General features: G+C 32.4%; 1 protein-coding gene across 1 annotated transcript in view; it reads left to right on the plus strand.

The window, feature by feature from the left end:
- The window catches only part of LOC124530229 (Down syndrome cell adhesion molecule-like protein Dscam2), a 236,252-nt gene that overhangs the window by 191,034 nt on the left and 27,188 nt on the right, over positions 1-18,030 (plus strand). The window contains 1 exon segment of the mRNA XM_047104284.1: positions 10,800-11,022. Coding sequence (XP_046960240.1) covers positions 10,800-11,022 — 223 coding nt within the window.

Consider the following 18,030-nt stretch of genomic DNA (forward strand, 5'->3'; position numbering starts at 1 on the left):
CACATATATATTTTGCACAGATTATAAGGAGAATTCGCATATTATTTTGACATATAAATGACAAAATAATATTTGAATACCGTTTGTCTTCTTGAATATTCTATCTGAATTACCGAAGCAAAGTCATCTGTATTGATAAAAATCCAAATGAAACACAAAAACAAATCCAAAAGGAAATAGAAAAGAATATTTTCTCCAGAATATCACTTATCTAAATCGCGTTGTCACTCCAAAATATCATTGAATAAATCCTACATTTCATGTCATAACGCTAAATCTTATATGAATTGATCAAGGCCTTTTGGGGACGAGATTGTAATACAACCACCCCGACTATTCATTATTGTGTTTATGATTTTATTAAGATAAAGAAATGTTATTACCGATAGATCGATAACACATTTATTTGCACTCAAAAACAGATGAACCAACAACAATATAGGGATGTAGAGCGGATGATGACTGGGTGTTACCTACCTAGACTGGTCTTTTATCAAGAGACTTGGACTTAGCTGCTGAATTTTATAAAATAGACTTTAATTGTAAAAAGTAAATTCAGAGCTGCAACAGCTAAATAATAAATATGAGACAACATCACATACATTACTCAGATCCCAATGTAAGTAGTTAAAGCACTTGTGTTATTCGAAATCAGAAGTAACGGTACCACAAACACCTAGACCCAAGACAACATAGAAAACTAATGGTAATCTACATCGGCCGGGAATCGTATTCGGGACTTCGGAGTGGCGTACCCATGAAAACCGGTATACATACCACTCAACAACGGAGGTTGTCAAAAAACTGACTCTACGAATTCCTTTTATTGCCGTTCTCTAACAATGTATATTATTCAATCTCATTTTATTATTATGTCGTATGTATCCTTAGTATTATATATAGTATCTAAAATTTAGTTTAAATAATTTAGACTGGTTCTACGTTCTTTCGTTGTGATCCTCAAACATTTCTTGCCGACTGTTATGAAATCCATCAATCCTTTTCAAATATCAGTTGATAATTGAATACATCAAAGATGTAGCAATTAAAGCGTGCCGCGTTAAACATCAATAGACATCAAAAGAGGCGATCGGCCGGCAAATCCCAATCGACTTTAATTTTATTTTGCTCTTTAACCTCAGAATGATAAATATCAATTGATCAATATTTTTTATAACAAAAATAAAGATCTTATATAATTACGTGTAACATTATTGATACAATAAAATATTTGAAAACGGCATTAAGAATATAATATAAGTCCCGTTTTCGATTTCACATTCATTTTCGTATTATGGATGGATGTATATGTATATACATCCATCCATATACATCTAAAAAATATATTTTTTTATTTATCCATATCAAATCAAATAAAAGATATTATTTATCCAAGTAGGCTCATAAAATCATCGTCTTATTACACTATGGAAAGTTAAAAGTTACCACCAGTTCGGAAAGTAGATTCTACCGGAAAATGTAAGTAATTCGTTTTTTCCGCCTTTTCATTTAGGGAGTACGTCAGTAATTTTTTTTTATATATCCAGCTTAGAAGCCAATCAGAAGTCAAAAAGTCAGACCTCAGACCTGAGAAGAACCGGCGAGAGAAACTCAGCGGGATCTATTTTTTTTTTATAATATCAATTTACAATATACAATAATAAACATATTTTTGTTATTTGAAACAGCTTGGAGGCGATCATCTCATTCTCAAGTTGTGCCAGTCAACTAGAAAGTCATTAGTGTTGTAATATCCTTCAGCACACATACGCTCTTTAAGAATTCTTTTGATTTTATAATTGAATAAATACTAAGTCAATGCTTTTAATTATTTTACTATACATATAATAGGTTATTAAATATTCATCAATTACAGACATACGTATATAACGAAAATTTTGTCAACTACTGATAATAAGTAATTAACTCTAAAAGAACTTGTGAGATAAAAATTCTAACAAAATAATTTGCTCATCAGTTATCCGCGCTACGTTTCAGAAATTTTCCTAAACTCCGAGTAATGTAATGCGCTCGACTTTACAATGAGTTACCTAATGCGAGGCTCCCGGAGTGATACGGGCTAATTGAACTCAGCCGTGGGTTAAAATTAGCATTGTCGAATTTAATCAATATCACTTCGAACTCGTTTTAAGATTTTCCTAATTATTAAATTAAAAAAAAACAAGTAACTATTGATTTATTACTCGATAAATTAATTTCCTGTTTATGAGAAAGCTTAGATTACTATGCTCTGGAAGCAGTAGAATACACACATTCTACCGCCAAACTGTGATGAAACTGTACGGTGAGCCAGTGTAATAATAGGCGCAAGGGCCGTAATATCTTAGTTTCCAAGATACATGGCTTCATATGCGAGGCTTCATATGTGATATTCTTCTGGTACTTATGGCTAAGAGCAGTGGAGATCACTTATCCTTACGTGTTAAAAATAAAAATTAAAAAAATAACTTTACTGAACTTATTTTCTATATTTACTCTTACATTACTTAACCTTTATTCTAGTTGTATTCCGGTTTGAAACGTAATGAGTTAGTGTAACTACATACACATGGTCTATGATAACTTAGTTCCCAAGGCTGGTGTGCATTAAAAATTTAAGGATTGTTTTTATTTGCGGTGCGGTGACCTGTAATCATCAGTTGGTCCCTGTGGCTGAGACCACCACTTCTTATATCAATACCTTGATATATCTCTTCGTATTACACTTTCTACATAGAAACTTTATATTTTATACATTTTCATCAATATATAATATTTTTATCGGTCGTCATTCACGCCATATGTACGTCAGGCCTTCGGGCGGTGCGTTACACGCTGAGTGACTCCCGTCTGACGATAATCTATGTGGGATAGACGCCTCGAGCTTCGGTGTTGGATATCATAAAACTTCAAGTTTTTTATGACTCAATCAAGGAAAGGTTTATATGTTATTATTTGAATTTATGGCCAATATGATCATACTGGACATATTTTGTATACGTTATTTGAACTCTGTAATGTTGAATGAGAAGATAATAATGTTATATTTGGTTAAAATGTATCTTCATCTCTGATACATGGTATATATCAAGTCGTTTGTTGATTAAATTTCTTGATAACAATATTCCTGGTACTGATAGCAGATTCTAAGCGTAATTCGCAAGACACCTTTAGGTTCTACTCATGAATCACGTACAATAGCTAATAGTGTGTGCAGAAATGTAATTATAACAGAGACTAGTTTAAATCATGATTTTTTAAATTATTTTTGAGTGTTAGTAAAAGGAATATTTAGTTGTTAATAGTTTTCACATGTGAAAAGTCGGAGCGATTCGCAATTCATTATTTATTTATTGGAAACACCATCGGCATATTCACAAAAACAATGCAATCAAAAGCACAGACCAGCGCAGTGATACACCACTACAGGTATTTACAGCATTATTAAATTAATTAAAAATGAAAGTAAATTCGTGTAATTAAAAGTGTAAAGGTTAATAAACATTGTACATTAGCAAAACCAATCATTTTTCGAATTGTTATTGTAAAAAGTTCGAAGTTGGATATGGATTGATTCGTTATCAACGCCAGTCATCACTGCCGAATCTCGTATCAAGGGCGTAGCTGACTGAGGTCTCTCGGGTCGACGGTAATCGATGTGAGATCGACGCCTTGAGGATTGATAGCTCGTGTAATGCGCCGTAAGGCTTGCCATTTTTATTTTCAGTTCAATCAGGTACCGGTTTTATATTTACCCTCGAACATTTTGGACGTGTCGGACGTATTATTACGACGAAAGTATTATTTCAGAAAGTACTTTTCTGATTGATATCTATTCATTTAACTATTTATACATTTAAATTATGTCGTTGTAAATATATCCGAAATTCAATTGTTTCATGATATGAGTTGGTGGTCAAACGGGCCACCTGATGGTAAGTCTGCCTATTGATGTCGAAAAATTAAAAGCATTGCTTACATCGCTAATCACCAACCTTGAAAGCTAAGATGCTACATCTCATTTCCTTTCCTGAATTATAAATATGAAAAATTAAATGAAATAGCATAAGAAAGTGGAATATACTATATAAGTGGAAAAAAGCACGTTCATTATTTTCCTTAATAGAAGAGATACTGTATGAAGTTGTTCGTTATTCATTTCGTGTGTTACTTTTATCACAAATAATACACAAATACGCATATAGAATAGAGATATACCTGGCGTACATTGCTACTAAACATAAAAAAATTAAGTAAATTGTTATCGAAAAACTCTAATTCTAAATGAACTAAAACTAAAATAAAGTTCCATAATTTCGACGCCAAATGTAGATTAGTGACTAGAAGCTTATGAAATGAAATCGAAACAAAACCTATCATAAGTTTCGAAATACCTAAATATTTTGAATAAACACGAAGTTATGCGGGCGACAGATTAGTTATTATAAATGACTATATGTCATTTATAATAACTAATCTAACTAAACTACACATATAGTAAATGAAAGTTATGGTCGCCTCACGTGTCACTGACTCTTTAATAAAGCATTCGTTGCGAAAATATCACAAAATGTTAATAAATATCATATTAGAACAAAGCACGTGTGACCTTCAGACGGCATTGTAGTTTGTTGTGCATATATATTAAAACTTTTAATATCAAACTCAATTGAGGTACATACACTTTTAATACAATTTCTGCTATTTTTAAAGTCATTTTCTTTTTATAATTAACAAGTTTACAATTTTATTACTGAACAAGCTGTGTCCGCAAAATCTTTCGCGATTGAATTTAACAATAAATTTACTGTTTATTTCACAGATTTTACTATGACTTTATTATACTATGTGTCGAGATGGCCCAGTGGTTAGAACGCGTGCATCTTATCCGATGATTGCGGGTTCAAACCCAGGCAAGCACCGCTGATTCATGTGCTTAATTTGTCTTTTTAATTCATCATGTGCTCGGCGGTGAAGGAAAATATCGTGAGGAAACCTGTATGTGTCTAATTTCAACGAAATTCTGCCACATGTGCATTCCACCAACCCGCATTGGAACACCGTGGTGGAATATGTTCCAAACCCTTTCCTTAATGGAAGAGGAGGCCTTATCTCAGTAGTGGGAAATGTAAAGGCTGTCACTTTCCTTTACTTTTACTACTATGACTTATTAATTCTGTATTAGGCCGCGTCTGTGAAGCTAGATGAGATAGGTAGAATGGTGCCATGCACAAGGGCTGTGTGCGGTACTTGATAGCATTTGGACTCTACAGCATAATTTCATTATTATTTTATACATAATTTTAGAATAAAAGAAATAAAAGCCTAAGTTATTACTAATAACATCAGCTACCTGCTAGTGAAAGTCGCTTCCTGAAATCAGCCGGAACAAAAAATTTTCTATATGTACAGTATATACACACATATGTATTAAGTAAAAAGTGATTATTTTGATATTACAAACAGACACTCCAATTTTTATATATGATATTGGTAGGTAGACTGTCATTTTGCATTATGCACATGCTGTAAGGAATATTACTCATCCCAGAATGTAGGTGTTATGTCTTTTGTTTCTGGTAACACTGACTCACGCTCCCTTCAAACTCGAACACTAGTTTACTAAGCATTAGAGTTTGGCAGGAGATTTAAGTGTTCAGTGAGTGGTATCCAGCCAGACTAGCTTGAACAAAATAGAGTGTCATGATTGATGTAGTATCAAACATAAGGTAATAAATAGTTTAATTAGTACTATTAATAATATTTTTTTAATTTATAATGAACCGATTTGTCATATTATTGTATCTTTAGTTTAATTCTAGGTACAGTCGGGGTAAGAAAATGTTCGTCACCTTAAGATCTATTTTCGTGTGCTCAGTATGAGCGATAATCTGCTGTACCGATCGAGAATGACATATTGCGTCGCAATGATTTGACGTTTAGATTCAAAAGTTACTAAGAGTTTAAGATTTGATAAAGGAATTAATTTGAAAACTGACGAAGGTTTTTTTACTCTGACTGTACATAATTAACGTGGACAAGTGTGTTAATTAATTATACTGTAGCTTTATGTCAGTGGTAAGTCGTTTTACGACACAAACTTCATGACAAAATTTACAGCTTCTATTTTATTGATTTTATAATGAAACTATTAGGTATATCCACAATAAAATGAAAGCAAGCAAAATTTAATTTGTTATTTCAACCCCAGAATAAATGAATATTAACGAAAATTATATTTTTGAAATAACAACCTTTCACCGATCAAGCAAAAAATTAACAATGTTATGAAGCACTTAAAAGGATCAAAAGTTAAAAGGGAAATTATAAGGTTCTTTGATGAAGATAGGTCTCTCGTAATGAAAGGTCGAATTTACGGGTATTAATGCAGATTATTTAAGTAGGACGAGGATGTTTGATACGAGTCAACCGGCCTACCTACCTACCTTCAGAAATACATACATGATATTTTTCGCGAAATACTTTGTTGATTACTAGCGACACGCCCCGGCTACGCACGGGTGAAATATGCAACTTAAACGCAAAAATATTTAAGACATCACTTTAAAACTTCTAAAATTATCAGTGTTTTTAATATATTGTGCATATATTATACATATAAACCATCCTCATGAATCACTAAAACGCATCAAAATCCGATGGGTTGTTTTAAAGATTTAAGCATACATAGGAATATAGGGACAGAGAAAGCTACTTTGTTTTATACTATGCAGTGATTAATTAAAACAAATTAAACCATTAAGATCATTTTAACATACGGCTTCGTTATGATAGTATAAGACTCGCCAGCAGAGAAAGCTTGTAACATCTTTATATTTTTTATTATTGTATTAATCCATACTGAGATATAATAACAATTTTATTATTGACATTTAATATCGATGAATAATTTAAGCGATACCGGATTAATAAATTATAATTCAAGTTTTTTTAAAGCCCAAATACATAATATCAAAAGGCAATCTCCTCCAATTTAAGAAAGAAAAATAAACGACCAGTTAATATAATATGTAAATACACAAACAAATTATCAAACTATTATATTATAATATCAAACTGTAAGATAGTAAAGTACAAAGTAAAGTAACGGCCTGTAAACTTCCCAGTGCTGGGATAAGGCCTCCACTTCCATTAAAGAGAGGGTTTGGAACATATTCCACCACACTGTTCTAGTGCAGGTTGGTGGAATGCATATGTGGCAGAAATTCGATGAAATTAGACACATACAGGTTTCCCCACGATGTTTTCCTTCACCACCGAGTTCGAAATGAATTATAAAGACAAATTAAGCACATACATATGATGGTGCTTGCCTGGGTTTGAACCCGCAATCATCGGTTTAGATGCACGCATTCTAACCACTGGGCCATCTCAGCTCATAATCAAACTGTAAGATAATTAATCTTATTACCTTATCTATATACAGTATTTTTATATGTGTACATATGAATGAACAAAAAAAAGGACCGTATTAAATTCATTTGAGTAAAAGCGACTGAAGTATATGTACATACTTAACACTCATTAAAGCCATACGCGCGAATAAATATTTCACAGATCCTGTAATGATACAGCGCAGGGAATCGAGAAATGTCGACGAGATATAATAATCAGAGGTATATTATCTGAACAATAACTACCTTACCAATGCCGTAATTTTGTATAGTCACACAATACATCCTCTTCTTTCAAATATGAAGTTACTGGTAACAGAAAGAGACAAATCGATGTTTACCTATCTCGCTACACAACCTTTATTAATAAGCACATAACCTTATAACACTTACATTGAAATCATTGAAAATAAACATAGATAACGATCGTCCAATTTCTTGAAATTCAATATCTTCTTATTCAGGATCTTAACCTAATAACATTGAGGACAAATAAGTGATTCCCTTGTATAGATATTGAGATATAATATATGTATGTATATATAAAACAACTAATTATAATATGATCAATCAGAGAAAAACGTGAAAGCATTCTAAAGTGCCATTGAAAACAAAACCAAAATTAATGAAGTATTTGTTTAAGTAAGATAGTACGAGGACTCAAGAAGTATCACGTCAAGAAATTGAATTTAAAATAATTAATTACTAGTCTGATATACTAGTTATGCTGCAAGATTTATTATTATGATATTGATGATTGGAAGAGGAGAATTTGTTTTGGATGAAAATACAAGGAAGTCAAAAGCCTGTTAAAGATCTAAGGCTGGACAAAGGCCTTTATTCCTCCCGAGGAAAAGGTTCAAAGCCTATTCCGCCACGCTGCTCTTTTATCTTGGTAGTTACACGTGCTTCAGAATTTCATCTGTAACAGGTTTACACACAATATTTCTCGTTGGTCAAGTTGAACTGTTAAAACGAATTAAGAACATTACATTTTAGATGTCCTTACATTTCATTATCACGATGGAAGAAATGATTAATATTTCTTTATATATATATATATATATATATATATATCTTCTTATATTCTTTATATATATAATATCTGTAGGTAACAGACAATCTTGTGATCTTATTATTCATCTTCCAATTCCTTTCTTCCAGTTATAGTGTATATAACGTGTGCTTAGTTAATTCGGTTCAGCGGTTTTCTCATGAAAGAGCCACAGACAAACAGAGAGACAGAGTTACTTTCACATATGTAATATTAATATAGATAACATAGTTTATTGTTTCAGGTTTGGCCTTTTGGCCAAAAATACGAAAGTCTTCAATTTACCTTTTAGTTTGAAATTCAAATCGCGTTCACGGCCCGTAATATTTGCTCACCGTAAATAACAATGTGCCGTGAATTTAACTGACTAAGACTCACTAACGTCGTCAACGTTCTGTCGAGAGCATGAGAGCTATTGATTCTACATTTCTAATGTTCTGGTTTTCACGATTAATTTTTAATACGTAGTAAACATTTGTTGTTGAAATATCATGCAATCTTTTTTTCAAGTGGGTTATTACTAAATAAAATTAAAATTAAAAAAATATATATTTTCGTGGATAAAAATTACCTAGAACTCGAGAACTAATATGGCCTAGAAATCAAGATATGTCCTAATCCACTTATTTTATAAGTTCGCTAAAATAATAAATTAAGAATCATCTCTTCAATACTATTTTTTTTTTTAATATAAAGCAGTAAAAATGTGGATTGAATAAATTGAAATATTAAACAGTTTTTATTTAATAAAATCGTCCTTACAAATATTTTTTAGTCTAACGCAACAGTATAAGCAAGGTCGAAGTCAAAATTAATCAACTAAAAAGAAAAACGTTCGCTTTATCAAAGATATAAAATGTACCAGGATCACCAAAACGTTACCACGCAATATCTGAAAGGCAAACACGCCACCTACCCGTCCCTTTGTCGTCCTTAATGACTAAAAGCGCGTGACGTTGCCTAGCAACCGTTTCTCTCTAACAATCTCAATTTTCTACACGATATAAAGCACATAATCAACGTGTTATTACATTCCTTACATATCATGCACTTAAGGTCTTCATTAAAGCTAAAGATGCTCGGAATACCTTAAATTAATTTACAAGCTCCGGTCTTTGCTGTTACAGAATTTTGCGATATTGTCACAAACTTTAAATATTGATATCATATGCATATTTTTTAACATCTTCTAAAAATTAGGTTATCAGTTCTACATGTATGTATTTAACATTCTTAGGACTTCGTTATATTTGAGTATTATGATCCATTTAGGCTTCCAAGCAGGTCTGCTCAATTTCGGATTTGTACGTTCATAATTCATATGTATGTTTGTCCACAATCTCTCGAAAACTTAAATAATTTTTAATCTATTTTAGGTACACTTTAAGTTAGGGAATAGTGTAAGTTTCATTGAAATTGATCAAGTAGTTTCTTATATATACATATACATATATTTCTATTTTAAGTTCATTTGCTGTTTCAAATTATGAAGCCGGTTTAATTTTTTAAGAAACTATTAGTCTTTGACAGACAGACAGACAGACAGACAGTGATAATATAAAGGATTTCTTAATGTTACTATGACATAGTTTGTCTTTGTAAGTTGCAACTAATTACAGCACATAAAATGTATTTATGACAAAATGTTAAATATAGCGTATAATAACTAGAATAACATCAACAAAAATTACCGATGTTTATTATGAAAGTACCATTTATTTTAGGCAATCACAGTTTGACTGTTTATCAGCCAGGCCTGTTGGTGTGAGTAAATAATGAGTATGTTAGATATAACATACTCATTATTTATTCTACCGACAAACATCAATACTCTGTTTTGCTTTGTTTTCGTTTGAATTAGCTGGTGCTATTACAAGCACAAAGGCAAGGGCATTTTATATTTCGTCATTCATGCAGAATATTGAAGATATGAATTTATATATATGATATATGAACTTCTTGCAGTATTTTATGTATTACTACCTACCTCATAGTAATTGGATTTTATTAGATAAAATCTACTGATGTCTATATTTCAATTACATTACATTACAGCTGTATAACAGCCTGTAAATTTCCCACAGCTGGGCTATCACTGGGCCATCCCAGCATTCTCGGCTTTTCTCGGTAAATTATACGGTCCCAAATATTATGGAGAAACACCACTCATTTCGTCTATAATTCCAATGGAAAATTTTACATTTGACGCTTATCACTAATACAAAAATACTAAATAAGAAAATTCCCTCTATCGAAAAGTTTTTGCTCAGCATTTTATTGTGTCATCTAAAAAAACTACACCTTTTTCATTTATTTTTGTTATTCACCAGATGGTACAGAGAGTCAGCTAGTGGAGCTCTCCGAGAAATTCGTGAGGGTGAAGGTGGAGGAAGGTACAGCCTGTCTCCGGACTCGCTGTTCATCCGTCGTGCTGAGCTCTCTGATGATGGCCGATGGGCATGCAGGGCAGCAAACGCGCATGGACACGTTACTTTGAAACTACACCTGTCTCTGCGAGCACACCTGACGGTCCACGCACAGCCTCATACCCAGGTAAGACCCATAAAGAAAACAACAAGGATTACACTTTATATTATATTTTTGTATGTTATATTATGTTAAAATTATCATTACCATTTACTGTTGATAATAAATCAATCAATTACGGTCATTCCATAATTTAGATTGATTATACAGCGTAATTAACGGCTCTTCTCAAAACTGCTATAACTTCAAAGCAGAGAAAACATGTCATTTAATCATTTTCACTTGAAAAATAACTTTTAAGTGAAATACCCAGAAATTTTAATCAACCATCAAACGGTTCAAGAAAAACTTAATTTCCCCAAGTCATTAGCGAGGGCATCAAACGTTAAATGCCTCTTAATTATTCCAAATAAATGATCGAGCAACGTTGGCCAGGCAGCCTGTCTATTTGCTCTCCGATTTAAATGGTGCGGTGTTTGCGGCTCTGATTTTAACGTCCTCCATTGAGAACACGAGTGACATATTTAAATTGCCGTCCATCAGGTTAATTTGATTTGGGTGTTTTTGTCAGATACAAAATACCGCCGTGTTTATCTCCAGTTCGTTTTTCCTTGTTTTCATTCTACATGCGTTGCATTTACGTGTGTAAATTTGTATGTTTTAAAATATTTACCAATTCAACGTTGTAATTGAAATCATCGGATTCAATAAAGTCATATTTTCTCTTCGATCCCAATAGAGTTGACTAATTAAGGGAGTTAATAGAAACACGTTTATTTACACAATCAAATAAATTAATATACTTCATATATACAATATTGATGTAGGTTTTAGGAAGCACTTCAAAAACATGACTTTACAGAACGGTATTAAATGTATAACTATCAACGATTCAGAATGTATTCCAAGAAGAACCTAAAAGATACTCAGCAGTGACTCTTCGATCATATTTTGAATTAACAGTTATAACTTAACGCTTATTCATCATATTTTATAATCCGTTCGAGTTTAATAAATAACTCGAACTAAAACATTATGATATTATAAATATCTATAGGAGTCGAGTCATCTCGTGCTCAGCGGTGTAGGAAAACATCGTGAGGAAACCTGCATGTGACAAATTTCATAGAAATTCTGCCACATGTGTATTCCACTAACCCGCAATGGAACAGCGTGGTGGAATATGTTCCAAACCTTCTCCTCAAAGGGAGAGGAGGCCTTTAGCCCAGCAGTGGGAATTTACAGGCCGTTGTTGAAATATCTATATAATAAAATTGAAGTGTCTGTTTGTAATAATAAAATAGCTCTTTTTTACTCAATGCATATGTATGCAAACGGTACATATACCAAAATTTTTTTTATGCAATTTCTGTCTGTCTGTTTGTTCCGTCTAATCTCTGGAACGACTGGACCGATTTTGATGGGACTTTCACTGGCAGATAGCTGATATTATAAGGAGTAACTTAGGCTACAATAAAAAAAATTGTTAAATTCAAACGCGTACAAGGTCGCGGGCACAGCTAGTTAGAAATAAAATACTTTTTATGAGCAAAATGTTCATAATATAACTCGTGAAGCTCTAATAACGTTCAGGTATGGAAGTGAAGGCGGAAAACAGGCGTCGAACTACTCAAATTGTATATATCGGTGCAGAGTAAACGTAGTCGTGTAGGACGCGCGCGATAATGTTTTATTCATCGGGAAAACATTCTGATTTAGAAGGTCACAATGTCAGTTGTGGAAATGTGTTCCGTATTTTATCTGGTCTACATTCATCTATTCGTGTTTCCGTTTGAAAGAATACGAGTTTTAAATGTAGGTAAGTATTTGTTTGTAAAAAAATATTCAATAATCATCACTATCCCTACATTTTATGAAACAAAGTCGCTTTCTCTGTCCCTATATCCCTATGTATTCTTAGATGTTTAAAACTACGCAACGGCTTTTGATGTCGTTTTATTTTTAATAGTCAGTGATCTTCCTCTCAAGAAAGGTTTTTGTGCATAATACATGGATAGTAAAGAAACACTGATAATTTAAAAAGTTTATAAAATGTGATGTCGTAAATAAACAAATTCTGTAGTATATTTGGTATCAATTTTGTACCCGTGCAAAGCTGAGGTATGTCGTTAGTAATTTATATTTCTAGAACAAGAGATGTTTTGGTAAGCCACTGAAAAATAATGACTAAAATTTGACCAACCTTCGGAAAGAAGCCTGATCAAACTATTTATAATGAACTTCTAAGAAAATATTTTTACTTTTCTATCGTCTATTCAAACAATTTAATACAAGTATGATTTTAATGTATTCAAATAAATGAGGTATGTCAGGGATGAATAAAAAATTTAAAGTTAAATATATATTTAACGTGGAAAAATCCCAGAGGCGTAGAGAGACATTACCCAAATTCAAACAAGGGTTCAACGGGTGTTTACAACAAACATACATTCGTATTTTAAGGAATCAGCAAAGTGGGTTACTTGCTCAGCGAAAATAAAACCCTCGAAAGAAGACCGGCCTGATTGTTTAAGATTGGACGGGGTGACGCGGACCCGAGGCGCTGAATTGTTAGTGAGGTCGATATTGCAAATGCGATTGTTTTGAACCGAGCTCTCTTTCGGGGACTGAAATTTTGTATGCAATTAGTCTTTTGGGATTCGTCTTGTGAGACGCAAAGATTTTTCCCTTATTTTTTATTTATCTACTACGCATCAGACCCTATTCCTTAAGGCATCTTTCAAACACTCTGCTTTTAGAAGAGATGTAAAAAACGTACTGGATTTCTGTCAATAATCCACAACTATGGATACTTTATAAAAAGGGAAAGTATTAGTACACGAGTCAATAGCGTGTGAGAATATTCAATAAAATAAATTCGTGATTTCATTCACTGAATTTGCTAGATTTAAATAATGTTGACGAGTCAGTGACATTGACACTGGAACCCAATATTACTAACAAGTTGATAGTTAATCATAATCGAATCGAAACGTGACTCCTGCCGGTCAAACGGATTTTACAAGCTCAGATATAGTTATTCCTTGGTCAAAGTTGGGTAGAACTAGTCCTCAGTCACTCTTGAGCCGAGGTTAATTTGTGAGAAATAAAAGTTCACTCAGGATATAATTGGTAACGTATCATTAGCAATGCAAGTTAGATGAATTAGCCCGTGATATGAAGTGTTCTTTCCAATATAAATGTGACCAATCTTGCAAAAGTTAGATGTGTCAATTTTACCTATAGTTGCACAATGTTTTACTTGAAACACAATAACACAAGGCTTTCCTTTTTTGAATAACTAGTTTGGTTTCTACGGACCTTCCAATAACATCACGGCATGATACATATAACAACGTCTTCAAAATTATTAAAAAAAAAAATTTAGTTGTCCAAAGAGGACAATTATTTAAATTGTACATTTATTTAAATCATCACTTTTACAGTTTCATTGTAAACTCATATAATATTTTATCAATTCATAATAATTTTAACTAATTGATGAATAGCAACTCAATAATTATTTATATGCAAGAAAATTATTATCGACGTTACGTATGGCCCATTTAATGCGATAACAGCCAATTAATGCAAATACGCCATCGGTATAATTCGGAACACGTACGAACATTTTCAGTTCATTGCAATAATGTATTCTGAACCAACAATCAGTAATGAGGCAAAACCAAAATCAATTCGTGCCTTCTTACCTCATTAAGAGCCAAGAAGACGTCATTATAGATTTCAATTCGGTGAAAGGTTTTGCAAGTTAAAAGTAACTCGACTTTAAATTTTCCATAGCTGTTCTAAGAGTTCCTCTTCTTTTGAGAAAAATATTTGGAACTAATGCGTGTAGGTTTCCTTGTTGTTTTTCCGTCAAATACAAGGTGTTATAAATGCTGATTGTGCACATGAAAATTCATTGTTCTCGTCTATGTTTGAACGCGAAAGTTTGTAAGCGTTTGGTCTTTCTGCAAAATTCAAGTTTTGTGTTCGAACTTTGTTTTTCAAATTCAGTTAAGAAATTCCTGCTTTAAAAAGATAAAAAAAGTTTACAGAAACTACCACAGTAATATCTAAAACATTTATTTCTGTTATATTATTTATAAATCTAGATATTTGGATTATAATTAATTCACATGTCGATAAAATAATTTCCGCTCAGCTCAACTATCGACAAATGTATTTAATTACTGTATAACATCACTGCCGAAGCAATTAAACGCATAATTAATAATCCTGTTACTACCTCAAGCGTAAGCTCTTCAAATGATTTTACTAACACTTAAAATGAAATTTTCAAAATATCCAAAGTCACTGAAGTGATAGTCAAGGGGGGTTTTTACCAATTTTTATCACTTCTCCTAAAACCGCTGAACACTCAATGATTTTTCACAGTCTAATTGGTTATAATTATTCCAATGAAAGAAAATGTCGAAAGGAAACTATATCAGCTGGCATCATGTGTCGTAATAAATATATAAATTTAACTCTTAATCTCGACCAAGAAAATATCCGTAGTCCATGAGATTGTGACAGCGAGAAATAAAGTTAGTGCTACTTCAATATATCGTGTCAAATAAATAGCAAGTTGAAAGTATCTAGCTTTAGCTGGAGCTCTAGATATAGAAGCTATAGCTATAGAAGATATAGTAGCTCCACAGGCGAACAGGGTGCTATGTCTAGTCATCACCGCACGTGCACCCGGCGTCCAAGTTTGTTTGAACTTTTTGGCAGTAATATAGGCCTTCTGTTACGTACAATAGCTGTTAGTTGAAGTTTAAAGCGTCTGGCTTGTTTCCAATGTTTTAGTTCCCATTTTACGCAGTTGAACTTTTTTATTTGCTTTTTATAGTATTTCAGTTCTTTCTTTTATCCGAAACTGAAGGCAATCTGATAATGAATTTATACTTTTTGTATGTTCCATTCTTATTTTATGCCCAATAAAACTTTTAGGTTTATTTCAATTTTGGCTAATTTGTATTTGTAACTTCAGACAGCCTTGCCTAGAGGTTACATACTTTTAAAGAAACAGTACTTAAAAGTTTCAAAAATGATTATTCTTGTATGTTAATTTTCCAGCCATTTTTTTTCAATTTCGTTAACCATAACACTTCGATTTCCTAAAAAAATAAAAGATTCGTTGAATTTCGATAACTCTTGGTTTTATTGATTGTTATTGATTGTTATATGAATAGATGGAAAACTAAATTACGCAAAGCAGAATTTAAAGCATCACTAATCTAACACGTGATGGATTTGTATTTATAATTCATTTCGTACTCAGCGTTAAAGGAAAACATCCAAGGTAAATCTGCACATGTCATTTTAATGCCACATATATCTATCAATATGGTAGCTCGACAGAATAAGCATAATCTTCTCTTTGGAGAAAGCCTGTATGTAAGTATGGTACGACACAACTTAGATGTCGCATCGGCAAAATTCGTAAAACCGATCACATCCGAATTGAGTACGCTATCCCAAATTATCAATATTTATTTCTCATGCGAATATGATCTTTGCACAAACGTAATTACTTATAATATCATATATGACGCGTCGATTTACATGCACTTGCTTTCTCAGACGCGTGAATCTATAGCGACGAATAGCGTCGAATGGCGCGATAGGGAGCTATTTCTATTGGTTGTGCAAATCGGCAGTAATCGGTTTTATTTTCATTCCATTGCATTTTCCGATGCTACATCTAATTTGTGTCGTACTATACGAGTGTTGTTTTATCGATCTTATAAAGAAACGAAATGTGTACATTTTACATTATACAAAGATTTTTAATACCATAGAAGGGCTTTGAGTCAGGCTGTCAATAAGTCTTTCAATATAATTTATTTTGCTTTCTTCGATTTCGTTTTTTGTCTCGGTTAACAAGCTGTCGGCCTTCAAGCCTCCCCAAACAAGCGGCAATCTTAACACGAATCTCCAATAATATTTTTTAATAAAAAAAATGTAAGTTATTAATATATTACATCGCCGGTTTTTCGCAGGTCTGAGGTGTTAAATTCCCAACCGGTTTTAGGTCTTGACTATCTATAAGAAAGTGTAATCACTTCTATTTTGAATAAAGATTTTTGACTTTAACTTTTACTAAACCTCTAGTATTGAAGGAATGTTGCTTAAGAGGTGATGCATTAACAACTGAAATAATGGTGAAAACGCACAAGGTGTGTAGCTTACGTTCATCAGGCTTTTCTTGACTAGAAAAAAAATGTTTTCTTTTTGTCTCTTGGCAGAATCTTGAATTTACAGGTATCTCCAAATGTATGTATACAATTTTAATTTCATAGGCTTTTCATTCATATTTTTACTGATTGAAACTCCAACTCCAGTGTTAGAATTCCATTGTAAAATGTCGCGACATAGCCTATGTGTTCCAATTTGAATAGTTAATTTTTTTATTCATTTTGCGGACTAGCAAAAAGGCCACCTTATGTGGCCAGTGCCGAAATGCACGCTTAAATAGATAGTAAGCAACATTAATAGTATTTTAAATAAAACACGTGAATACAAAATTTCCGAATTCACTAAAAGTTTGCCACACAAATAATGATTTAAAAATATTATAGGTCGACCCAAATTTATATCTAAATGGAAATTCTATTTTAACGGACAGTTAAAACTAACGAGCGTTTGTTGTTTTTGTCTGGAAAAAGTTTATTTGATTTAGTTACTGAAAAAATATAAGTTATCCCAAAATCTATACCAATGTAAAATGGATAACGATTCTTTATGCTCGAACGCGTTGATCTTTGGAACTATGCAGTAGAAAACTTTTTTCATTAGGAAGTCTACTTACTTAATAACGGGATTTATTAGTAGTAATCTAGTCTAGAAAAATAATACTTCATCGATTCAAATTGTTTCAATGCAGCCGCAATTCTCAAAGAACAGTTACACCTTTGTTGATGTCATAATGCACGTTTGTATTCGTACCATCAATCATCAACACGGTATTATATTTGTTACATAGACGCAGAATTTACTCAGTTAATATATCCGCCAACTATTCTGTTACAAATCACAAAAATCAAAATCAAAATAAACTTTATTCAA

Source organism: Vanessa cardui, chromosome 1 (genome assembly GCF_905220365.1).
Source record: "Vanessa cardui chromosome 1, ilVanCard2.1, whole genome shotgun sequence".
NCBI lineage: Eukaryota > Metazoa > Arthropoda > Insecta > Lepidoptera > Nymphalidae > Vanessa > Vanessa cardui.